The sequence below is a fragment of the Coenobita brevimanus genome, chromosome 84 (genome assembly GCF_032717465.1).
Source record: "Coenobita brevimanus isolate Jiangsu-jjx chromosome 84, ASM3271746v2, whole genome shotgun sequence".
NCBI lineage: Eukaryota > Metazoa > Arthropoda > Malacostraca > Decapoda > Coenobitidae > Coenobita > Coenobita brevimanus.
The window spans coordinates 41,921,309-41,948,820 of record NC_137037.1 but is presented as its reverse complement, the minus strand read 5'-3'; the positions used below and the strand labels follow the sequence as shown (position 1 = coordinate 41,948,820).

The window sequence follows — 27,512 nt, the reverse complement described above, 5'->3', positions numbered from 1 at the left end:
TGCGTCCAGTTTTGCAGTTAGGTCCTCAGTAAATTCAAGAAAAAATGCCAATTAAAGTTCCAGTGCATTATCTATCTATATACCTAGGCTGCTTCCCCCAAGGAAAGGGAGGTAGCCGAGACAGGACGACACACTCCCCATTTACTCATCCATTCAAGCACATTCATTCGCATCTTAGCCCCAAAGGGGAGAACGGACAGATCCTCACCGCACCACACCGCACAAGGGTCAACTGCGCAATGCAATCAGTGACATCCGCAGCAGGGCCCGACAGCAGAACTGGTTTACCCCTGCCACATCATAACAGACCCATCCCCTTACCCACACCTGACCTGACTAGCTGATCAGACCAAATGTGGGAGAATATCCCCTCAGGGCTGCCTCATCACTTATTCATTCACAATTTCTCTCCATTTATTTCTGTCACGCACAGCCACTCTTCCTTGCTCGACAAACATCCCTCTCGCATCCAACGCTCTCTTCACACCGTCCATCCATCCTATTCGTGGTCTTCTTCTCAGCCTTACACCTCTCACATCAGATCTAGTTATCTTTTTCACCAGTCGCTCATTATCCATTCTCTCCATATGCCCAAACCATCGCAACACCCTCTGCTCAACTCTACCAGCCATCTCCCGAACAACTCCAGTTCTCCTTCGCACTTCATCATTTTGCACCCGATCCATACGCATCACTTCACACATACTCCTCAGACACCTCATCTCCATTACATTCAAACTTTTCCTCTCTGCTACACCCATATTCCATGTTTCAGCCCCATATAATGCAGTCGGTACAACAACACCCTCATACAGCCTTCTCTTTACATCCATTCTAAGCGAACGACATTTAAACACTTTTTTCATTCCTCCCAGCACCTTTCCTACTTCATTTATTCTAAACTTCACTTCTGCATCTATTCTTCCATCCACAGCAACTTGTGACCCTAGATATTTAAAACAATCTACCTCCTCAAGCAACTCACCATTCAAAACTATATTCATCCCCCTACCATCTATCAACCTCGTACACTTCATCACTACTCTTATTCTCATTTACTTTCAATTTCCTCCTTTCACACACCCTTCCAAACTCCTCTACCAACTGTCTCAATCTCTCCTCTGAATCAGCCACCAGTGCAGTATCATCTGCAAACAGCAGCTGCTTCAGATTCCACTCTCCACCATCAACATTTATCAGACTCAGACCACCTAGAACTCTTGCATTCACCTCCCTTACAACACCATCCATGTAAATATTAAACAACCAAGGTGACATCACACATCCCTGTCGCAGCCCCACTATCACGGGAAACCAATCACTCACAGCATTTCCCACTCTTACACACGCTCTACTATTTACATAAAAACTTTTCACCCCTTTTAGTAACCTACCATCAAGTCCATACAATCTTAAAACAGTCCACAAAGCCTCCCTATCAATTCTATCATACGCATTCTCTAAATCCATAAATGCCCAAAACACATCCTTGCCTTTCGCTAAATACTTTTCACACACTTGTCTCACAGCAAACACCTGATCAATGCATCCCCTCCCTCTCCTAAAGCCACACTGCTCATTACCAATCACTCCCTCTGTACCCTCTCTAACTCTCATAATTAACACTCTACCATACACCTTACCTACAACACTCACAGACTTATACCCCTAAAACTAGTACATTCATACTTATCACCCTTGCCTTTATACAACGGGACCACACAAGCACTTGCCCAGTCAATTGGCACCATACCTTTCTCAAAGCACACATTCAACAATCTTACTAACCAGTCAACAATAGTTACTCCACCAGCCTTCAGGCATTCCATAGCACACCCATCCATACCTGCAGCTTTCCCTGTTTTCATCTCCTTTACTGCCTTCTCCACTTCCTCCTTCGTGATCAAAGAATCATTCAACTCTCCCAACACATTTATTCTTTGCACCCTTCCATCCGCCACAATCTCAGCCACCCTTTCCTCCTCTACATTTAACAATCTTTCAAAATACTCTGCCCATCTCTTCCTTACTGCATCCATCTCAGTTAACATCCTTCCATCCTCTGCTTTTACTCGTTCTTCCTTCCCAGTGCATTATATGAAGTTGATTTGCTAGTTTTCCCCAGTTTAAAGTAGAAGTTGTATGTGAAACAATGTGGTATTTTACTCATCCTTTAGTTTTAACCTACCCCATGCCAATGCCATACATGTACGTCGGCCTCTATATGCACAGACAGTGACATTGACGTATATGTACGTCGGCAATTTGGTATACTGTACAGTATTTGCCAAAATTTGAAAATTCAGATTAGGTGCCAGAAAATCGGTTGGGATATTCCTGTGCCTCTCTAGGCCATCCTACATCATCCAAGTGTTTTTGGCTCGAATAACATAGTTACTGATGAAGAAAACGAAGATCTCCTACCTCGACTCAGTGGGTGTCGGAGGTGGCTGATAAAGTCTGTGCGTGATACTCCAGTTTTCAGCCGCCTGGTCAAGGAGAATCGACCTCAAAATCAACCTAAATGGCTTCCGTGAATACTTTTATGGTTGTTCACCATGATTTCTCATCATTTCTTTAAAAAAAAAAAAAAAAAAAAAAAAAAAAAAAAAGGGTTGATACCACGGCTCCATGAGGGTCCAAAGTCTCTTGGCACTCGGTAGGTTAATGAAGATTGCCTGTATTGATGATAAACAGGAGGAATGTCGGTGAAAGTTTGCTGCCTGGTTGGGTCTTTGCTATGTAATTTGGTACTTGTTATAATTTTCATTATCATTCTTATCACATCCCTGTAACTATGCTTTTATGTAATTCTTTATCATCTTTATTATCTTATTTCAGTTCAGGAACTTGGGAATATGTAAAAAAACAAAATGTATATTGAATAACAAAATATATTTAACTATTTCTGTTATTATTAACAAAACATCCATAGAGTGACTTGGGCAATCTCTCATTTAAATGATATGTTCTTATACCAGAATTTGAACAATAATTTCCCTCATCCAATAACCCTCTGCCTTCAGGAAGTTTGCAGCAGCAAGTAAAATTGTCTGGTGCTGGCCAGAGTAAATACATAATTCATTCCCTGAGGTTTTAAGGCTTACACTAAGATAGTTTCTTAACCCTCTGTCACTGGGTGGTTTCCTTGTGGCAAGTAAAATTCTCTGGTATTGGCTAAAGTAAAGAAGACATCACCTGGGGCTTAAGGGTTAAATTCATTGGGGGGCAGGGGGGAGTGCATATACTGTTTGATAAGTTTCATATCAAACCAACTATTGTCGCAGCGCACGACTCTGAGGTTGTCATTATCGTACCCTGGTCACCTACCATTCAAAAGTGCATCTCATTGCATGTATAACATGAGACGCAAGTGATTCGTGTATAATATGTTCGTGTTTAATAATATTCGTGTATAATATATTCGTGCACAATACTATGATTCGTGTACAACATGATACGAAATCGGACGCATTTTTGAATGGTAGGTTGCCAGGGTACGATAATGACAACCTCAGAGTCGTGCGCCGCGACTATAATGTACAAACCAAAACTACAGATTATGTGTTTATAATGAATTTCATCAACACACTCGGTATTTAACATGGTTCTTCACAACCATGAAGGATAAATCTAATTTTTTTTCCCCAAGTGACTCTCTCACACCCTTGTGTAAGCACCACACAGAGTATTATCAAGACAATCAAGGTTTAGGGTGAGATCAGCAATAATTTTTTTTTAGACATGAATTATACCCAAACATGGAAATTTTATTGATAAACATTTTCATGTGTGCATTATTCTGCCATTTAAACAAATCAAGACACTCAGTATGTTCCACCATATGTAGAGAATTTGTCTTTCAAAACTTTTGGTATATCCAACATCCATAACAAGGATAAATATCAGAATATCAATATGTTGACCACATTAATAATGTAACTCAACACTAAGATAATATAGAAATATATAATTAAGCTAAATATCTGCTCTCAGCTCATATACTGTACACTAATGTCTATTATAGAAATGAACCAATCCTCCAATGTACTATGAGGATATATATATATCCCTTATCTCTGTTATTTAGGGCATGACTCTATTATTTAGAGTAAAGTTTCATTACAATGTTGATCTGGGGTTAGTACTTTTTTGCACTTTTACCCCCTTGACCATGAACTAGAACCGTTTTGTTTCGTATTTGAAGGCTCCAACATTCAGTACTTGCATGCATCAGTCTTAGTCACCTAATGGTGGCTCTCCGTGCTGCTTGATCTTTGGCAGCTTTCCTATTCAGTCCCTTATCCCTGAGGTTGAACTCAGTGACCTCATCCCAGGATTTTTCGGTCTACCTCTCGCAACCCTACCCCTAACATTAACACCTCTCACTTTCTGCACCCGATTATCATCCCCCATTTTCCACATGCCCAAACCAACTCAATCTACCTCTCCTCATCACATAACCAATACACTCCAGTCCTATCCTACCTCTCAACTCTTCCATCATAAACCTAGGCCCCCCCCCAGGCTTAATCCTGTTTCCCTTAAAGTAGCATTTTGTTTGCACACATCAAGGAGGATGGAATCACCTTGGATCGTACTAATAGAGAAATATTTGTAAAAAACTGAAAAATGCTGGAAATGAGAAACAACACTTGTCAATGAAACTTGTGTTAACTGCTCCTCTGTAGATTAACAGTTGAAGTAAATGTAATATCTGCAACATCCTGGGGGGGGGGGGAAGAGAGAGGGGGGAGAGGGTTGCATCCTGTATGGACCATCACTTGCAAGTAGATCCATACAGACCCTGAGGCACCACCAAAATAGTATTAAACAAGCACACAGACTTAATATTATAAATCAAAGGAAATGTTTCCTGCATTTGTCCTGCTAATTTCTTGAAAGACTCAGAGGAAAAATTAGAGTGGAAAATCACATCATACTGAATCAAGGAAGAAAGACTGGAAATTTTATCGTGCCAACAAGTTTTTTGGAGGTTCCTTGTCTGGTAGGTGTTGGTTAAACCTTTTTCTGCCAGTAATTACTCCCTACTCTCTGCAGTGAATGGGAATATAAAGGTGTCTTTCCCACATGACACTTTGAGTCTGAGATAAAAGTATTCACTGACAAGTCTTCCTCTTTACTGGATGCATTTTCTTCTTTTATCTTTCTTTCTCCCTCAGTTCAGTGACAGCAGATTTAGTACCAAAAAAACATGATTTAACTCCTTTTCTTACCTTCCTCTGTAATTTTATTTGGGCGTTTTAATGCACTACATTAAATATACATCTATCATGTTTTAATTATTAAGTAATATTGGATCTTACATCTTAAATGTCGGAACCAACTGCTTAGCCCCAGGCTCCTACGCTCCTCATGGGGCAGTGTAGGATTGGATGATGGATAGATGGATCTTACAACCAAACAAAGAAAATGATATAAAAAAGTGTGGATTCAATGTACCACACATGGGTGGAATGCAATATACAATACACTCCTAAATCATAGTACTGTACATAACATGACTCATATGTATGACAGGAAGGAAATTTCACTACTACAGTAACCAATGCTAAAACTTAATACTCGCTTTTACTGTGTCTTATCAATGATATTCACCATCCTTACCCATATTACTGTGATCTTGAGTAATTTAAAGACACAAGGAATGTACCTCTAATGACAAAAAATTACTGTACATCAAGCTGACTAACGCCTCCAGTGCTGACAAGGCTACCAGCATCATTTGTATCACTTCATATACAGTATGGCAATTTAGACCTTTCACTTTCTATGAATACACTAAATGATTTTATTACTACTCATCCTCTATTGACAAGGGAGTTACAACCAGGACTGCACTCTGAACAACAGCCTGTTACTGGTATACTAAAGTTTTTCTAGACTGCATGAGTGACAGTACCATTATGAACTGTTCCTCGTGCAGCATACCAATGATTTAAACTGCCACCTTAACAGTTGCCAATAGGTCTTTAATTGGCAGAAAGCTATGGCTACAACTTTCCTCCAGCCAAAGTATGATTAGAGGGTGAGTAGATACTGTATCCAGTGACAGTAGCTACCTCTTATCTTCTCTATTTGACTTTAACCTTTGTCTCAGCGTTGCCCTCTAAGGCTGACACACGGAGGAATGACAGTACTGTGAGGGCCAAGTTAACAAGGTATGTTGACACACACACCACACAGAAGTCATACAGCACAAAGTAGAGCAGATACGCCAGGTAAAGGCTCATGAGGTTGGAGAGTGTCAATACCGCTCTCTGCGTACGTGCCATCCCTATGCTATGCACTTCACCTGAAAACATGAGGCCATATTATATTAATACACAGTATATATATTCATTTGTGGTAGGTGGGGGTGCTCACCATCCACTCGATGTAGTGCTGCTTTGGGTGTCTGCCCTTTCCTCTTTCCTTCCTTCCTCTTCTGTGTTTTTTTCCTTCATTCTTTCCTCTTCCTTCTACCTGCAGGTGACAGTACATTCTCTCTTCTGTCTTTCATTCTTTCCTCTTCCTTCTGCCTATGGGTGACTCTACACTAAGTGACAAGCCAAATGGTTTCTTGTACACCAGGAAACCATTTACTATGCTGGGTGGTAATCATATAACCTAATTATGGCACCTGGTGGCTTAGTGGGTAATTAAGGTGCTCCAATAGGATTGAGCTTGTGCAGGTTTATATCCATGGGGTGGTTAGGGTTTATTGCCCACGTAGGGATGAGTGAGGCTGGTAACTCTCATCTTAATTGCCAGGACGAACTTGCCTAGCCCCGGGCTCCTATGCTCCTCGTGGGGTGACATAGGATAGGATGATGGATGGATGAATTCGGTTCAGAGGGGTCCTGCATTCCTAACGGACCCAGGTTCAAATCTCCGCTGGGGCAGGGAACAGTTTATGGATTTGAATTTCATAACAGCAGACTTTACCAATCTACCAGGAGACCTGCCACCATGTCGTAAAAATGCCCCAGCTAATACCAGTACACCAGTCCTGTATGAGACAGCCCTAGCATGTATTCAGTACGGACGGTGGGTGTTAGCGCCAAAGTGGTGACATGTGGAGGAGTATGGCATGCAGGAGGACTACTGGGCCTTGGGAGTAGGCTGTGAAGCCTATGCCCAGAGTCGAGGGGGAGGGGGGGGGAAGGAGGGACTGGCTACCTGTGGAGGCAGGGTAGTTGTTTGTGTGGCTAGCCCTTTCCATGTTGACGGCGCACGTGGGAAAACGTGTTCCATGACTACTGGTTGGCTGATGATCTACTGGGCATACCTGTATGGCCTGTGACAGGTACCTGGCAATCCTAAGGTTCCTGCATTTCAATAGACGTTATGGGCCTGCACCAAATGACAGGTTATGGAAATACCAGACCCATCCTGACAATGCTCAAGGAGTCATTTTCCAGGGTTTTCCGCATGTTTCAGAAAGTGGTTATTGACAAGTTGCTGGTATTATTCAAGGGCAGGCTGGCATTTATTCATTATGTGCCATCCACGCATCACCACTTTGGACTAAAATTCTTTGTCCTTTGTGACTGACAAACTAGATATGCGCTTGATATGATAGGTTATTCAGCTACGGATGTTGGTACACCTACTGACAACTCTCACAGTTTCTCGGCATCGTTGTGAAAGTACTGACGGAAAGGCATTTCAACAAGCACCACATTCTGCACACCGATAATTATTACATAGCCCCGGTGTTGACCAAGTATTTGCTTGAACATGGTACTGGGACCTGTGGAACTGTCCATGCAAACAGAAAAAATTTCCCTGTATTCCCAGCAAATACTGAGAAAGGTGCCCTTCTTACCAAGAAATGTGACGACATGTTGGCCCTCCTCTGACATGATAAGAGATGGGTTAACATGTTGTCAACGGTACATAAAGGTTTGTCTGAGGAAATAGGAAAGACAGACAACAGGACTGGGGAACCCATGTTGAAGCCAGATGCTGTCAATGACTATGTGTTCCTCATAACGCTTCCTATCACATCCACATCAACACCAAAACGCTCCTTTATATCCTAATTCGTCAGCCTGTCTCTCCATGTGACTCCACAGGCTCCTCTTAAATAACTCATTTCCACTGCTCTCACTCTTGACTTGTGTCCTTCCAACAACGTCCAAGCTTCACTTCCGTACGTTAGAGTTGGTATCACAACACTGTCATGTAGTAACTTTTTCACTTCCATGCTCATTTCCCTGTTTCTTATCACTACAATATTTTTTTCACACTTTCTACTTGCTCAACAGCACAGAAAGGCCTGCTGAGCATCAAAGAAGAAGCTGCATAAAAAAAAAAAAAAAAAAAAAGAATAAAAGTGCAAAATATATTTCATACAAAGAAATGCTTTAAAATTTCCAAAACCAATTAGAATGTGAGCCTTGCCTAACAAAACCTACCCATGATGATGACAGACACGTAGAATATGATGCCTGGGATGCTGTTTGGGACATTAAGAGGGTGGTTCTCTCCCAACAGTGGCCCCACCAACCCAAAGCCTTTGCCATACCTGTTACGGATGAAGGGAATATTGATGTATACTGGGTCACAATAGTATCAGTATATTGCCAATCCTCACTTATATCCCTTGAGTATGGCAACTTGTTATATTAATTTTGTTTTTGTTATCTCCAGACTGTTTTGTTAAACTTAAGAGGGGCCTCCATTGGTGGAGAGGGTTTTTGAAAGTACAGTGTCTAACCTCATCAGTTCTATTGTCTGTCATAATGGTGAATACAATCATTAGGGAACAGCAATAATACAATAAAAATACATCAACAGACTGAAGGACTAAAAGCAATGATACATGCTGGCAAAATACTACCGTACTTTAAGTGATACAACTTTAAGTGAGACATGAAGATGAATAAAAATGTTTATTCGGAGCATCAATAGAGTAATAGACATCGGACTGTAGATGTGCAACTTATCTCTGTTAGTCTGTTTGTCTGGATGTCTGCCCACCTGTTTGTCTGTCTTTTGGTTCATGACTGGGGCATTAAAAGCAAAAAAAATACACTAATTTCTGACTTAAAACAAGTTCATAAGGAATCACAAGCATCAGTTGCTTACCAAGAAATAATGAAACAATTTGACATGAGGGCCAACTACATTCCTTGAAATATTATGACACCAACGGTAACACAGAGAAAGCCTTTTTAATGTTCTGTAATGCCAATAATTTCTCAAGAGATCTGCTCGAACTGCGCGAAAATTTATGAGACTGCCTGTGGCCTGGTGTTTGAGATCGTTGCCTCGATGCGTTTGGTTGTTTGCTCTGTCTGCTTTTGGGTCGCAATCGATTTTGTTCTCTGTTTGGGGTAGTTGTAGCTGTTTTCACAGCTGATACTGTCTCAGGCACTCTCAGTCTACGAGAATGTGATTGTGTTTCGATCACCTGCGATTTGCTACACTGCATCTCTACCTCGTTCATTAAGTCTAGTAAGCACATACCTGGGGTGTACATGATCGTCTTGGCAATCTTGAGGGTCCTATCAGGTAATTTACACATGGCAGCTACATAACCAATGATGTCTACGACACATTCTCAATGAAAATCATGCAAGCTGGGATGATTGGATTCCCAGAGTAGAAGCCTCAGTTAATGGATCTATAAATAAATCTATAGGAGACACACCACATTTTGTTATACAGGAAACTCGCACGGAACACGATCTCACGGAACGCGCTCGCAATTATGCACGGTAAGGGCTGGGATACATATAAGACAACGTAAGATTAAAGAATCATTATGAAAACTACAAATTAACACAGGAGAGGCCTTTGAAAGATCAAATCCTCGAATGTCACCGCAGCGCTCGGTTTGTTTTGATTACGTGACGATCTAGGCGGGAAATTATTCAGTGAGTGAGACACTCCCGAGTACAGTAGCACAGTATTTGTAAGTTAAACATTTACAGTACTGTACTGTTCTGGTAAGTTTATGTGCAACTTAAAGTACTATTAAATAACGTTAAAGCAAGAAATAAAACCTTATAACCAGTTTACCTGATAGGCGTCAGAATATTGCCTTTTTTATTTGTTCGTTTTTTCCACAGTACTGTACAGTATTTGTAAGTTAAATATTTACTGTTCTCGTATGTACTGTACTTGTAACCACTTAAATAAAAGTTAAATCATTAAATAAAGCCTTGTATCCAGTTAACCCGAATTATATGATTACCCATGATCGGCGTCGGAATACTGCCTTTTTTGTTTGTTCGTTAAACTCTTACTGTACTGCTTTTCTACAGTACTGTATTTGTGAGTTAAATATTTACTGTTCTGGTATGTACTTGTAAGCAATTAAAGCATTAAATAAAGCCTTGTAACCAGTTAACCTGATTGATATGATTACCCATGATCGGCGTCGGAATATTGCCTTTTTTGTTTGTTCGATAAAGACTTGCTGTACAGCTTTTCCACAGTACTGCATTTCTAAGTTAAATATGTACTGTTCTGGTATGTACTTGTAAGTTAAAGCACTCAAAAAAGATAAAGCATTAAATAAAGCCCTGGTACCAGTTAACCTGATTTATATGATTACCTATGATCGGCGTCGGAATGTTTCCTTGTGTTTACGTACAGTATTTGTGTGTTGAAGTTTTGCTCTGGAGTACTGTATTTGTGAGTTATAACATTAAATAAACCTTCTTACCACTTAAAGTGCTTTCTAGTGATTACCAGTGACAGATAACAGCAAAACAACACATTTGGGGGGTCTAGGGAGCAAAATACGGAGTAGTTTAAATATACGCGATTTCGCACCTAACACGGCACGGTAGGAACGAAACCCACGTGTTTCGTGCGAGTTTCCTGTATATGGGACAGATAAAAAACTACCATATGAAATTCTAGAAGGTGAAACTCTGCCCATATATAACTATGATGATTATTCTAAACTCCATTTACGTGAATTCCAGGACATACATAAAAGAGTCAAAAAACAATTAACACTGTCCAAGGAAGAAATGACGGAGGCATTTAATAAAAAGGCAAGAGACTCACCTATCAGCTTAGGAGACAATGTCTATGGTATCATTCATACGAGACAATAAATTATCCCCAAAATTTGAGGGCCCATACAGAGTACAGTAATTAACATAAAAGCAAACAAAGTTTTAATTAGGTCACTGTCGAGTGGCAAAGAGAAACAAGTTCATATTGACCATTTAAAACGAGTTTCAAGGGAACTATCCAATAATTATACAGCCTCAGATACCACCGAGCAACTGAACATAACTCATGAAACCAATCAAGAAAACAACAATAATTACAAAAATAAATTAAAGTTATATACCAATCAAACATAGGTGCAACTGTTCCAAAAAAATCTAGAGTACATCATTTACATGATTTAAATATCAATTTAAACTCCTTCTATAAATGAAATAACAAGCAAGTTATTGTTCTCCGTTAGTCAACGCACATCATCGCTATCATCGACCACAGCATGACCATATTAGAAAATTAATAATTTTTTTTGCTGGTAGGTAATGATGAAGGGACTTATGCTATGGATTCTCCTCTACATAGCAAGAGGATATGCTCACTAAAGACCCCCAACACATAATACGGCAAGGATGCCTCATAGCTCCAACGGCCACGACGTCAATGGTAAAAGATGTCATGAGTACTGAAATCAGTTTGGATTACTTATACGAATTACCTTCTTATCTAGAGAACATCGCCAGACCCATGAGGACCCTGGACTTCATGAGAGGAAGCTATGTTTCACAAGCACATAACACAATGGAAGTGGATGAAATAGTGAAGTTAGCAAAATGGAAGATAGAACAGGCGAAGTCAACTATGCTCATCATGATCCAAGATCTCCCATCTCATGGAACAGAGGTATTGAGCGCCACGAACAACATTACATGTACTCGCCAAAAGCGCAGTTTGTTCGACCTGGGTGGTGCAATTCTTGGGAACATCTTTGGATTGGCTACGGAGGAAGACCTTCAAGAAATAAACAACAAATTTAATAAAATAGCTCAGGTACTAACATACCAAGATAAATTCATCGCCGGACATAACTCGGCAATGAAGACAATCGTGAAAAATCTGAAAAAGGCAGAAAACATGGCTCTCTAAAATGTAGATAAAATAAATGCCATGGAAGGGAACATAACACTTTTCCATCATCATGGAACACATTGACACAATTCTACTCCAATCAGACAACACTAGAGTTCGTTACAGAGCACTTATGCAAGGAATTTTGAATGCCAGTAATGGCAAGATCACAACTGACTTACTTCCAGTTCATGAGCTACGTCGGATAATTAGTCAAGGCATACATAAACATAAATTGAAGCCTTTGTTCCGAAGTACAGTAGTGCACCAACTTTCGCTACAGCAGGATTCGCGGAATCCACTTTCGTGGCATGCACCAAATATTCCCTAACTTCCACTTTCGCTTGAAAAAAATCGATTTTCGCGCACAAATTTTGGGTTTGGGACAATATTTTGAACTTTGAATTTCCTGCACCGCCCGCCCGCAACCCACCGCCATCTTGAATGACGTCATGTCAACACTCTGTCCACCCATTCCCGCCATTGTGTACGAGCGTGCTAGCTCCAGTGCCATAGAGGAGCTTAACCTGGATGAAGATTTCGATGGATTTGTTCAAGAGAACCTAGCACAAAGGGAAATTCAGCACAGAGTGGAAGTGTTGCATCAAGTTGCATCTGAGGAGGCAGAGAGAGAGAGTGGTAGCGAGGCAGCAAGAGGTGGCGCCAATACGTCTGGTGTGGCTAAATAAGCCCGCCACGCGCCTCGGATACTTACCCCCAACATCCATTAAACACCTCATCCTGGTCTCTGTGGTATGTTTCTCCTCATATAGTGTGTACTGTACAGTTTTTATTGTTTGTATCTCACAATGCAATGTCTTTCATTCTCCATTCTCTCCACATGTCCAAACCACCTCAGTGTATTTCTCCTAATCTTTTCAACCACATCCACATCTACCCCACAACGTTCCTTCACTTCTTCATTCATCAACCTGTCCCTCCACGTCACTCCACATGCTCCTCTCAAGTAGCCCATTTCCACTGCTCTCACTCTTGACTTGTTCCCCTCTTGCAAGGTCCACGCCTCGCTTCCATACGTCAGGGTAGGGATCACAATACCATCATGCAGTGCCTTCTTAACTTCCATACTCACCTCCCTATTTCTCATCACTGCTTTCAGTGTACCAACAACCTTTCTTCCCTGCTGTACCCTTTCACGTACTTCACGTACTTCAATGTACAATAGTGATTTGATGTACTGTATTGCAAGTGAAAATGAAAATCTGATGTTACTTTAGGATAACCGAGAACCAATTAGCCTTTTTGCCATAAAGACAATGCCCCAACTTTCGCTAATTCCACTTTCGCGCATTATTTTTGGACCCACTTAGGCGCGAAAATTGGTGCCCCACTGTAGGAATTTCATACAATATTATCCATATTTAGATGCAACACTAACACCAACATCAGTAGTAGTTCATGTACCATTCATAACTGACGACCTGTTCACAGTATACCAAATACACCCCTTCCTATCTATCTATCTATCTATTGCCAGATGCCTCCATCCCGTTTGGGGTGGCCACAAACAAATCGCCTCCAAGCCGCCCTGTCCCCCGCCATTTCACTGCCCTGCTCCCAACTCACACCCCTCTCTCTCATATACCTCTCCACCCCATCCCTCCATCTCATCCTCAGCCTCCCCCTCCATCTTCCCCCCTCCACCTCACTCACATACACTCTCTTCGTCAGTCTTTCACCCTCCATCCTCTCCACATGGCCAAACCACCTCAGTGTGTTCCTCATAACGCTTCCTATCACATCCACATTCACACCACAATGCTCCTTTATATCCTCATTCGTCAACCTGTCTCTCCATGTGACTCCACAGGCTCCTCTTAAATAACTCATTTCCACTGCTCTCACTCTTGACTTGTGTCCTTTCAACAACGTCCAAGCTTCACTTCCATTCGTTAGAGTTGGTATCACAATACTGCCATGTAGTAACTTTTTCACTTCCATGCTCACTTCCCTGTTTCTTATCACTGCTTTCAAAGAACCAGCAATCTTTCTTCCCTGCTGTACCCTTTCAAGCACTTCACCCTCCAAACCTCCATCCTTACTCATCACACTACCCAAGTACTTAAACGTACTCACATTTTCCAATTCCTCACCATCCAACCTCGCTGTACATTCACTGACTTCACCCCTCTCAAAGACCATCACTTTACTCTTCCCTACATTCACCTTTAGATTCCGTTTCTTACACACTCTCCCAAACTCATCCACCAAGCCTTGCAGTTCCCCTTCATCTTCACTCAACAACACAGTATCATCTGCAAACAACAGTACAGGGAGTTTCCAAACACTATCCTCTCTCATCAGGGCCACTCCAACATCCACTACCCTACCTTGTACCTCTTTTAATACCCCATCCATGTACAGATTGAACAACCATGGAGACATGACACATCCCTGTTTCAACCCAACTACCAAAGAGAAAAATTCACTTAGCTCACCATCCACATGCACTGCAGCCTTCGCACCATCGTACATACTCTTCACAGCATTCAACAACTTCCCATCTACTCCATATATTCTTAACACTTTCCACAATCCTTGTCTATCCACCCTGTCATATGCTTTCTCCAAATCCATGAAAGCTGCATACAACTTCTTTCCCTTCTCTAGAAACTTTTCCACTAAAGATCCAAGAATGAATATCTGATCTACACAACCTCTTCCCTTCCTAAAGCCTCCCTGTTCTTCTCCAACTAATTTCTCTGTTCTTTCTCTAACTCTGTCAATAAGTATCCTACCATACACTTTTCCTATTATACTAAGAAGACAAATGCCCCTATGATTACCACACGCTTCTTTTTCCCCTTTTCCTTTGTACAAGGGAATAATTATACCTGACTTCCAATCCTCCGGGACTCTATCTTCCTCCCAGGCCAATCTGCACATCTTCCACATCCATTCTACTACTATCTCTCCCCCCATGCTTCAGCATTTCACCACACACTCCATCAATTCCTGGGGCTTTCCCCAATTTAATTTTCTTCATTGCTTCCACAACTTCTATCCTACTGATTTCTTCTCACCTCCCTCCTTCTCCCGGCCATTCCCCAGCCACTTATACTCGCATTACTTCCATCCTCTATATTCAACAATTCCCCTTCCCTTCTAAGAATAATAACACTTTGGTCATCATCAACATCAACACAGACACCGAACTCATCATGGTCTCCACGAGACTGAACACTGTCACTTTCGCCAGTGAATCAACGATTGAACAAAAATACCGTACATCCTTACATGCTGTTCACCTTTGTCCTGCGTACATTTTCATGTTTCAGCCTACTGAAACAGTCCCTTGTGAAACTGCTATCATAAGAAATCACGACATTCATAATTATCACTGCAACTTCACTTTTGCTCCAGATAAGCTTGTACACCATCAATGCATCGGACATTCGCAGTTTTTTTATTTCACTCATAGCACATCAGTTTACATAGTCTGTCCAGATATACCACCATCTCATACTTCAGCCTCAGGATTATACATAGCACCAGACTACTGTGCTGTATTTACACCATCCATGTCCACTTTATCCACCATCAATCACTATGCCATCCTCAATCATACACACAAACATTTCCACCCACTACCTAATATGGACTTAAACATGAGCACAGGTATTAAGCTGACTTCACCTAAGTTTGAAACTATGCAACTGATCAATGAAACAATGAGGCCCTGGGAAGATTTGAGTTTGAGTATGTTCAACCCATATTATGTGTATAGCCCAGCACCTACTATCTTTATAATCTTCTGTATTGTATTTGCAGTAGTGCTGTTTGCAATGCACAGAATGCATGCAAGAACTGCAAACTTGGAGTCAGTATTTAATGGGGGTAAATGCGAATTCAAGTAAACCCCCGTTTGAAGTGTACATGTTTTGTATACAATATTAATTAAAAAAAAAAAAAAAAAAAAATGACATGATATAGAAGTATACCAGTATCATTATCTGTATATGAAATATTAATAGCTCTTACCATAATCTTAACTTTGAACTTTTTTTTTTTTTTTGCATATACAGTATGCATATGACTGTTATACATACACATCTTACAATGTGCCATACAATAACCAATTTAACCATATTGCATTTGTTCAATTATACATACAACTTGTTTAAAATGTATTTACTGGATCAGTGCAATATTAACATGAATATTATATCTATGCAATATTATAATCAATGTTATGTATTAATAGATTAGCATATGTCAATGATGATTGCTGTCGGAGGACTGCCAGCTGGGATGACCGAGCGATGTCTGGACTCCATATTATAATAATACAACTCATAGACAGATAGATAGATAGACAGATAGAAGCACCAAGCCAGGGTGTGAGATAGGAAGTGTGTCAGCGAGAATCAACCAAAAGGAAATGAGCTTGCAACTCTTAAGTGAAGGAATGCTAGAAGTGTGCCGGAAGCAGTACATACACACAGACATACAGAGTTCTAGAAGCTTCCACGACAGTATAGCTCACGTGACACAACCCCTGCTAAACAAGAATGCAGGAATCAGAGATCAGAATGGGGCTAGCCACAGAACCGACAAGTAATGGAGAGAGGAAATAAGAAGAGGGGTCCGATGACACCTAGTTAGTAAATTACATCCCTGTGTACTACATACTCTGCTCAACTTAGACTTTCTTTGAAAATAATAAATCAAGATCAACTCCCTGTAGTCACCTTTAACTCCTCCTGCTCTTCGTTTAGCACAATAACTTTAAGCAAAACTCACGACTTACATATTACAAGACCAAAAAGTCACGAGTGCAGGTTGGTAGCCCAGGCCCCTATGCTTCTGACAGGGCAATAAAGGATGAGTCAACAAAATGAAGTAATTGGATAACACAAAATATAGGCAGTTCCAGTTCTACAGTAAAGGTATGTTCCAAAATAAAACAGCCTTCTCCATACAGATGGTACAGTACTAAAAATTGGAAGGACTTGCCCAACAGATGTATAGGTACCACTGAAACTTAATCCCTTGAATCTGGGTGCCATCCTTATCAGTTTAAACTTGTTGCATCTGCTTTTATTCAACTTAGTAATGGTCTCTTACACAGCTATTTTTTAAGGCTCTACCTACCTCTCAGAGTTTGAAAAGTCTATTCTAAGCTTACTACAGGCACCTGAAGGTAGCAAGAAGACATCCCCAAATTCAGTGAGTTAACAGGCACTTACTGTAATCTATGGTGGACTTAAAAAAAATAAATAAATAAATAAAAAATACAAGGGCTTTCTGTTAAATGCCACTGCATTCTTACTTTGATGTGAAGACCTTGGAGCAGGAGATCGAGCCACTGATATCACACATAGCAGTGTAGTTCTTGTCACTTTCCTTGGCTGTCTCTACATAAAGTGCATACACTGAGAGCATAATACCCACTAACGACAGCAGCAGCATCCCCAGTCTCACTCTCTGGTAAGTCTTCTCAGCTGTGTTAGACCCCATGGTTACAACTGACGTATTCTTGTTTCCTGGATGGTGGGGTAGAGCCTTGTACTGTGCTATCCTGCTCTTGAACTCCTGCAATGGTAAGTGGGTGTTTATTATATGCTGCAATGTGACAAGGATGTACAAAGTCCCTTAACTATTGCAGTTAAATAAAATGATCACCTCTTAAATCTGGTAACATACAGTAGAAGTCCAATATTTCGGCATCTATGGGACCAGGCAAGTGCCGAAATAGCAAAATTGCCGAATTATCGAAAACCCTACCCACTCAGTACCTTATATGTTTCGGTGAACACTATCATCATTACTCATATCATTACAAATGTGTTTGGAGAGAGTACTGTATACTGTTTGATACTGTACAATACTGTAATGAATACAGTACTATACATGAATATGAAAAATAAAGAAATTAGTGAACATACTGTATATAAATGTAATGGTACAGTAGGCCTACAAGTTCACATGCACTTACCTAAACTTATAGTACAGTAGGTTCCTTATTTACATATGTACAATATGTACAATAGTCAACATCTTATGTGTACGCTTCTTGCTAACACCAGTTAACTTTCCACACGTGGAGGCCATTTTCAAAGCACGCAGATGTTTATACTGTTCACAACACACGGCTGGTCCACTCAGGTGTTACAAAGCTCCTGTCTGATGTTACGGTGCTTACAGCACACTCGAATAGTAATTTCAGAGGTATTTCGGTACGAAGTTCACAAAGCACACAGAAGAATCAAGAGAAGTCGGCAGCAGCATGGCAACAACTCGGAAGAATGGCGGAAGAATGGCAAAACAGATTCTCTTTCCCATGCTAGACTCACTACATGTTTGTCCTCTCTTTATGCTATAGGAGAAAGAGCTAGCTTCTGAGCTTCATGGCAGTGGTAGACTCATTCCATCACTTTCACTATCTCACTCACTAAGGTGGGTAAAGGCGGGTAGCTAGCTGGCGAGCCTCATGGAGAATTTCAAGACTCACGAAAAAAATCGGAGAATCTGCCGAACGATTGGAGATTTTCGTAAATGGGACTATTTCTCAAAACTGCCGAAATGTCAGATTTGCCGGGGCATTGGATGCCGAAATTTTGGACTTTTACTGTATATATAACAATCTTTCCACCTGTAGACAATTTTATACAGCTCATGAGGGACTTTCTAAATTATGGGGTTTGAGACAACCCTCATTTACCTCTTCACTGCAAGACCTCCCAAATGCTGAATAAATTTGACTGGAGGAAGCAAAACTCTGCCAATTAAACATCCGATGGGGCTGAAGAGGTTAAACTGTCATTACTGTCCCATCTTGAATAATGAGCTATAGCATGAGATTGACACAAGAATATGATAGCTACTAGTCATTAAAAAGTGCTAGTGAAAGGATGTAAAACCATAAAATTCTTACTCAGCCACTGAGCTACAGTAAATATTCTGCAACAAGAAAAATTTTTCTCCAAGTTAAGGTGGATGAATTACAGTGTAACAAACCTAACCTAACCTGGAGCAAAGCTATTTTAACTCAACTACAGGTACAATATTTAGATTAAACCTAACCTACCCTAATCTGGTTAGAGGAAAGAGATTAACTAAAATAAACATCTGTATCCCCAAAGTAAGTAAGATTGCAAATGTTTTTATACGTGCCTCTTTAGCACCCTCCAGTAGCACCAAAATCACACACTTAAAAAAAAAAAAAAAAAAAAAAAAAAAAGGAGGGGGGTGGCATTACTATGAAATAGTTGCACTTCCAGAAAATGGCTGTCTGCTTCACATTTTGTCAAAACATTTCATAAATCCTAGGTCTCTCACTATCTCTTTCCCCATCACTTTCTTCTACACCATATCTCACTGTTTCTCTCCCTCCTTTCCTCCTCCTCACCCTTCCCTTCCCCCTCCAAACCCTTCTCTATCTACCCCTCCATGTCTCTCTTCCTTATCTCACTATATACCAGTATATATATATATATATATATATATATATATATATATATATATATATATACACACACACACAGGTACCTTTATAAACAAATATTCCATCTCTATTCATACCTAAAGAAGGTCCAACCTAGGCCACAATGTGGATATAATTCTTCCACTGATTATTACCAAATTATAGTTAACCTTCTATCTATCTATCTGTTGCCATATGCCTTGATCCAGTAAGGAGTGGCCACAAACAAATCGCCTCCATGTCACTCTGTCCTTCGCCATTTCATTGTCCTGCTCCCAGCTCACACACCCCTCTCTCATATACCTCTCTACTCCATCCCTCCACCTCATCCATGGCCTCCTCCTCCCTCTTCCCCCCTCCATCTCACTCACATACACTTTCCTCGTCAGTCTCTCGTTCTCCATCCTCTCCATATGGCCCAACCACCTCAGTGTACTTCTCTCAACCTTTCTATCACATCCACATCCACATCACAAATGATCCTTCATTTCCTCATTTGTCAGTCTGTCTCTCCATGTGACTCCACATGCTCCTCTCATATAATGCATTTCCGCTGCTCTCACTCTTGACTTGTGTCCCTCCAACAAAGTCCACGCTTCACTTCCATATGTTCGAAATGGTATCAAAGTACTGTAATGTCATGCAGAACCTTTATCAATGCTTTCAAAGAACCAGCAACCTTTCTTCCTTGTTGTACCCTTTCAAGCATTTCACCCTCTAAACTTCCATCCCTACTTATCACACTACCCAAGTACAGTACTTAAATGCACTCACAGTTTCCATTTCCTCCTCATCCAGTCTCGCTGTACATTCAGTGACTTCATTTCTCTTGAAGACCATAACTTTACCCTTCCCTACATTCACCTTTAGGTTTCGTTTCTTACACTCCCAAACTCATTCATGGAGTCTTGCAGCTCCCCTTCGTCTTTACTTAACAATACAGTATTATCTGCAAACAACTGTACAGGGAGTTTCCACACACTGCCCTCTCTTATTAGGGCCACTCCAACATCCACTCCCCTAATTTGTATTTCTTTTATAACCCCATCCATTTACAGATTGAACAACCATGCAGACATGACACATCCCTCTTTCAATCCAACATTCAAAGAGAAAAACTCAGTTCACTGTCCACACACACACTGTAGCCTTCCACCCTCATACATAAGGTGCTTGTCATGGAATTCAGTAACTTCTCATTTACTCCATATATGCTTAATACTTTCCACATTCCTTGTCTATCCACCCAGTCATATGTTTTCTCCAAATTCATGAAGGTCACATACAACTTCTTTCCCTTCCCTAGAAACTTTTCTACCAAAGACCTAAGAATGAATATCTGACCTAAACAACCACTTCCTTTCCTAAAACCTCCCTGTTCTTCTTCAACTAATTCCTGTTGTTTCCTTAACTCTGTCAATAAGTATCCTACCATATACTTTTCCTATTACACTACAAACACAAATACCCCTATGATTACGGTACCACACACTTCTTGTCCCCCTTTTCCTTTGTCTCTATCTATCTATCTACAGCCCGACGCCCTAATTCCGCAAAGGGTGGCCGCAGACAAAACGCCTCCAAGTCGCTCTGTCACCCACCATTTGACTACCCTCCCCCCAACTCACCCCCCCTCCCTCATATACCCCTCAACTCCATCCCTCCACCTCATCCTCGGTCTACCTCTCCCTCTCCCTCCCTCCACCTCACCTACATACACCCTCTTAGTCAGTCTTTCATTCTCCATTCTCTCCACATGTCCAAACCACCTCAGTGTATTTCTCCTAATCTTCTCAACCACATCCACATCCACCCCACAGCGTTCCTTCACTTCTTCATTCGTCAACCTGTCCCTCCACGTCACTCCACATGCTCCTCTCAAGTAACTCATTTCCACTGCTCTCACTCTTGACTTGTTCCCCTCTTGCAAGGTCCATGCCTTTGTACAGGGAAATAATTGTACCTTACTTCCAATCCTCCTGGACTCTACCTTCCTCCCAGGCCAATCAGCACATCTTCCACATCCATTCTACTATTATCTCTCCCTCATGCTTCAGCATTTCATCACACACTCCACCAATTCCTGGGGCTTTTCCCATTTGGCTTTCTTCATTGCTTCCCCAACTTCCATCCTACTGATTCCTTCCTCTCTTCTCAAATCCCCCCTTCTCTCAGCCATTTCCCACCCACTTAATATTACTTTCATTCTCTATGTTCAAGAAGTCATTAAAGTGTTTTCTCCATCTGCTCATCATATCTTCTTTCTCCACCACCACTCTACCAATTCTATCTTTCACTTCCTAACTAAATTCTCTATCACCCTGCCTAACTCTACTTCTTTTCCAGAACATTTTCTCACATTCCCTCCACTTTACAAGGATGATGAACCTATTCTCACATTCTCTTCACTTCACACTCAAATTCTTCCCAAATTCCTAACCCACTCTCTTCCTACTCTCTCTTATTACTCTTTCCACCTCTCTCTTCCTCTCTACATTTAACTCTCTCTTCTATCTCTCAACTTCCTCTAAGCCCGTGTTTCTCATCCACTCACTATATGCTTTCTTCTTTTGTGCCGCAGCCTGTCTCACCTCTTCATTTCACCATGCTGTTCCTTGCACCCCTTTTCATCTCTCTTCACCTCATACACCACCTCACATGCTGAACAGATTTCTTCTGTGAATACCTTGCACACACCTTCCATGTCTCCCATCTGCTCCAAACCATATTAACCCCATCGCTCCTCCACTTCTCTCTTATATTCTGCCTTTTTTTCCATCCTCTTGCAACCTTTCTACCCTCCCTGTATGAGCTACTTCCTCCTGTCCATCCCTCTTCTATTCCTCCATTTCATTTGAACCTTGACTTTCACCACCACCAAGCGGTGGTCAGTGTCACGGGGTTTTTATAATATCACTGTGTTTTTAAAATATATGTTTAAATATTATTTAAATTGATAATAATATTCAATAATATTGAAGAGCAGAGACAATGATTGTCTTGCTACATCAAGCAACGATTACTTTACGCTGACTTGCTACGATTCTCTAAGAACGAGAATTTATAAACTTTCTCAACAGTACACAGCAGAGACTAATTACTCACAATTGCTGAATTAGTACTGTTAGCCTCTGGAGAAAGTTACTTCACCCCTGACAATAAATAACTAATACTAATAATAATAACATCAGGTTCTTGCCGATGCTTAACCCCTAGATGGCACAACGGATATTAAATTAATACAACAAGACTGGTCTAAGTACCAGTTATGAAAGCAAACGTTTATGCAAGCTAGGAGCTATACGGAAAATAAGCTTAATTTGGAGAAATGAAACAAGATTTTACTTTACATTGAGCTCAAGAAAAAGAACTGTTAAATTTATTGATTACAAAAAATAAATTTAACTTTACATTTCAAATCAAATCAATGAGACGCACTCACTCACACAAAAGCTAAATACTTACGCCTAGAAAAAAAACACCTTAACTAAACTCTTAAGACTACAAAATACACAAAGGAAATACCAGTCAATGAATGCTATGTATCACCCGGGGGGTGGGAGTTTGGATTAACTGTACTAGTGGAGTTTGGGTGCTAGCTGACCTCTCATCACTTCTTGAGCACAGCACCTCTCTCCGTCAAAGCAACAACTAGACTGAATTCAAATAATGTATAGGCAGGACGCACAAGCCACCGGAAGAAGGCGTGGCTAACGGTTGAGGGAAGCAGAGGCGAACAATAAAGAACAATAGTATCGCTCAGTACAGCACTTAGTGAAGTGCATTAAATCGGTCACTTTTGAAAACAGTGACGAATGTTTTGGAAAGTATACCCCGAAATGGAGGGAGAAACGGTTAGCTGAGCGATACACAGTGAGTTTTCCACTAATAGTTCGTGGCTTCTCACAAAAGGGAAATGTCGCGAATTGATTCGTGACAGTCAGGAAGTCCACTATCCCAACCTCTATATGCACTTGCATCCATTACACACCTTCTCAGTCTATCATCCACTCACACATAATCACTCATTGCCTTCTGTTCATTCAGTTTAGCACCCACCCTTCTCATCACTTGCCATTATACTTGTGGATCATTTTGTGTTTAAAGAGGGTATTGGCTATCACCAGCCCCGTCGCTGCACAAATGTCCAATAAAGCACTGCCATTGTCTTCCACTTCTGCAGGCACACCCCACTCACCAACTATTGTACTCCATCCACCTTCACATTCCCTAATTTTCCATTCATATCTCCAATCAAAAAATCTCTCACTCCTTTCAAAGTTTTCCATGCACGCTTGTACATTTGTTCAGAACTCTTCTTTCACTCTACTTGCACGATCTTGCATTGGCTCATACACACACACAATCACTCACATTTGTAATCCAATTTTCAATCTTTCCCACACAACCCTTGAGCTAACTGATCCATACTCTCTTATATTCTCTTTCTATCTCTTGCACACAACAATACACACTCCTTCTTTTGCCCTCCTATTCTTACCCACTCCCACACATATACCTCATCCATACTCCCATTCTCTCACACTCTCACCTCTCCATTTAGTTTTGGTTATTCCACATACATCCACTTTTGCAACCTCAAGCACCTGGACAACCTCTCTCTCTTTCACCTCATCATTCACACCTCTTACATTCCATGTCACAATCCATATCATGTCCTTTGTTCGGTCCTTAGTCGTCACCTGTTGGTCAGTTCTGGTCCGAGACTTCTTGTTCGTTTTTTTTTTTTTTTACCACAGTTGTTTTCCACGGCCTTTATCATTCTTTTTCTGCGTCTGCCCTCCTCTCTTCATATTTCTCCCATTTTTCCTGTCACTTCTTATTGCTTTTCTTTCCTTTACAGGTGGCTTTGCATTGTGTGACAAGCCAAATGGTTTCCTGTAAGCCAAGAAACCATTTACTATGCTGGGTGGTAACCATATAACCAAACCATACGTGCTCCCTACATGTCAACAAGTGGGTTGGTGGAGGATTAGTGCCCCTCCCTATAAAACAAATAACTCAAAGTCAAATGGCCACCCCTTACAGGATTGTGGCACCTGGCAATAGATAGACAGATAGATAGTTTTCCAGGGAGAGGCACTAACCCTCCGTCAACACACTTGTTGTCACGTAGGGAACATATGTTGGTTGGTTATAACGTTACCACCCAGCGATGTCAAAGATTTCCTGGTTCACAGGAAATCACATGGCTTGCCAATCAGTGCAGAGCTCCTCTACAACAGAGTACCGCTACACAAAGTGGGTGGATGATGGGCACCCCCACCTACCTTCTATGGAGAAGAATTCTCTAAGATGAACATCTGTACATGTACTGTATTTTGTATTCCTTTAGATTAAATTACAGGGCAATTCTATAGTGTTGTTGCATAACCCTCCTTCCAGACAGTACACAAACCAGCTATAACAAGTTTAGTGTGTGTAACTTCTATAACTAAGGCTGTGCAAACAAAACTTACCCTTTTATTACTAACTACCTACTTTTCATTCCATTCTGGCTAAGGTTAAATAGCCTAATCCTCCTCTCCTCATAGGAATTATGAATCTGAAATACTGTATGGTATACAGTATAATCCTATACATGACCATGTAGCCTAAACAGTGACAAATTGAGAATAAAGGAATACCAAGGTTAGAATTTAAGGAGAACAAGTTTTGAATGTGTGGACAATGTCCAACGAGCAATCTTTGCTTTGTTTTATGCCTATGATTTCAAACCTTTTGTTCTCACAATAGGAAAGGGAGGCCCCTCTGATAAATTTTAATTTAGTCTAGCCATGGCGAGCATGAAGTGCAAGTCAGACTTGTGACACTGGGTGTTACAAATTTGTTAATTTTTTCAAAATGGACCAGGCTTCTGTTAAATTTATAAGAGATCATGGCCTTACAAGGTTAGGTTAGGTTAGGTTGGTTAGGTCTGGCCAGGTTAGTTCAAATACAGAACAGCTGGTTTACTACATGGCCTTAGTAATCTCTAATCAAACTGGTATTCAAATTTATTGTTCTTTATAGAACCTTACCACTGGTATTTTAGTGATTTCTGTATGATTTTCATTGTCAAATTTGCTGCAAATTGCCCATTTCAGGGGGGCCCAAACTCGAAAATGGGGTAATCTGCGATAAAATCGCCAATCAAAATCTTACAGAAAACAATACATTTGTAAGGTTTTAGAAGAAATGAAAAATATGGATTTGATCGAAATAACTTTACCAACATACCGGTACCTACAGGGTGTCTCATAAGTCCAGCATTATAAGAATTTTTATAGAATCAGTTCATAATGACCCCCATATTCATGTATCTGGAGAGAAATGAAATGTTCATTAATCCTATGATACCAGACTTATGGGACACCCTGCAGTTTGCAATGTTAAAGAAAGCTGCTTAACTGCCCACAACAGTGTGTTTACTGCCATTCTCGCATACTGGACACAATGTCAGTGCACCAAACACTCTCAAATTAAAAAAAATAAACTGGTAGAAATTTAAAAGGAGGGAGGGGGGGTTGAAACCTAACTAGGGGGTCTCTGCCCCCCAGATCCCCCAATGATAATAATCTACCTAACAGCATGTAAACTAAAATGCACTTTAGGTAAAACTGCATCAAAACAGAGTTCTATATGCACCACACAACCATGCGACGGTGAAGACAGGTGTCATCATAAAGCAATCTTTATATATACGGTATATATCACAAAGGAGACATCCATTAAAATATGATACAGGTTAGCAAAATAACGCTCAGCGATTAAAACATTTCACACAATCTAAAATATACACAAAATGATGTACAATAATGAAACCCCCTATTTATGAACAATTTTAATAAGCGCATTAATTACATTAACCTATAAAAAATAAGAAAAGCTAGATACTACGTCCGTCGTCACATTTTAATCTAAACCATACATTATACTCTGATGAACACTGTAAAACTAGTAACAAAGCCTGATAAATATGGTGACAATTACAACTAGGAAAATACCAATTAATCAATCTTATAATACGGCAGAGATTTCGGGCACGTATTTTCTGGTCGTGAAAAATACTCGACTCCCACGAAAGTTACATACCGTAACGGCCGCTATAGAACGCCCTAACTCCATAAGGCGACAGTGACCACACCGAAGGTAAGACTAGTTGCTGGGTGTGTAACTATTTATGGAAGGGGTTGGGGGAAGGGGTCAATTCAAGTGTCACTAGAATGACAGTCTGACACTTGCATTGTTACTGTTTTGTTTTCTTACCGACTTAACAATCCACTAATTCCTTACTGTATACGGGCGAAAGAAGTTCACAATGATACTAGCACTCGTTATACTACTACTTTCATGGTAGTACAGTAGACTAAAATTACTATTCAAAGTTTTCGGTGTGCAGTCAAAAGGTAGGACCATGCAAAAACAATGGTTATGTAAAATGCATGTAATCTAGCGGGTTATTTAAAAATTTATAGCGCGTTTAGTGACAGTTCAGCATATTCATAATCCTCCATGAAATAGAAAAAAAAAAAATGATAACTGTAAATTATAGGAGGGCCATTTAGGTAAGTTTCCCCCAAGAATACCATCCAGCAATCTGAACGAATATGGGTTCATCCAGTGGAGAGCTGGATGATCAGGGTGCACAACAGCTCACCTTAAAAACCTACGTGCTGAGAGCCAATTTTTAAAGGTAATTACGGCGCTCCAATCGGATTGAGCCGGTGAAGGTTTATATCCAAGGGATAGTTGGGGTTTATAGCTCACGTAATGCCACTCAGGGATGAGTGAAGCTGGGCACTCTCATCTTAAATATCAGGACCAACTTGCCTAGCCCCGGGCTCCTACGTTCCTCATGGGGCAACGCAGCATTGGATGATGGATGGATGGATTCAGTAGGCTAACACTTCAGAATTTCAAACTACCAGAAGCTCCATATGCTCATGTTGACAATCGAACA

General features: G+C 40.7%; 1 protein-coding gene across 1 annotated transcript; it reads right to left on the bottom strand.

Moving 5' to 3' along the window:
- Nucleotides 1–6,043: 6,043 nt before the first annotated feature.
- Vkor (Vitamin-K epoxide reductase) lies at nucleotides 6,044–26,863 on the bottom strand. The gene is made up of 4 exons (XM_080280256.1): nucleotides 26,819–26,863; nucleotides 17,396–17,658; nucleotides 8,424–8,533; nucleotides 6,044–6,316 (listed from the first exon to the last, which is right to left on the bottom strand). Exons 2-4 carry the CDS (start codon nucleotides 17,581–17,583, stop codon nucleotides 6,096–6,098), a joined length of 519 nt encoding a protein of 172 aa, XP_080136382.1. The 5' UTR covers nucleotides 17,584–17,658; nucleotides 26,819–26,863; the 3' UTR covers nucleotides 6,044–6,095.
- Nucleotides 26,864–27,512: the final 649 nt, after the last annotated feature.

Coding starts and splice junctions, on each gene's coding strand:
- Vkor (XM_080280256.1), bottom strand. CDS start 17,583: ATGGGGTCTAACACAGCTGAGAAGACTTACCAGAGAGTGAGACTGGGG. Junction 8,534..17,395: donor TCCAAGGTCTTCACATCAAA/GTAAGAATGCAG, acceptor CATCCGTAACAG/GTATGGCAAAGGCTTTGGGT. Junction 6,317..8,423: donor CGTGTCTGTCATCATCATGG/GTAGGTTTTGTT, acceptor TCATGTTTTCAG/GTGAAGTGCATAGCATAGGG.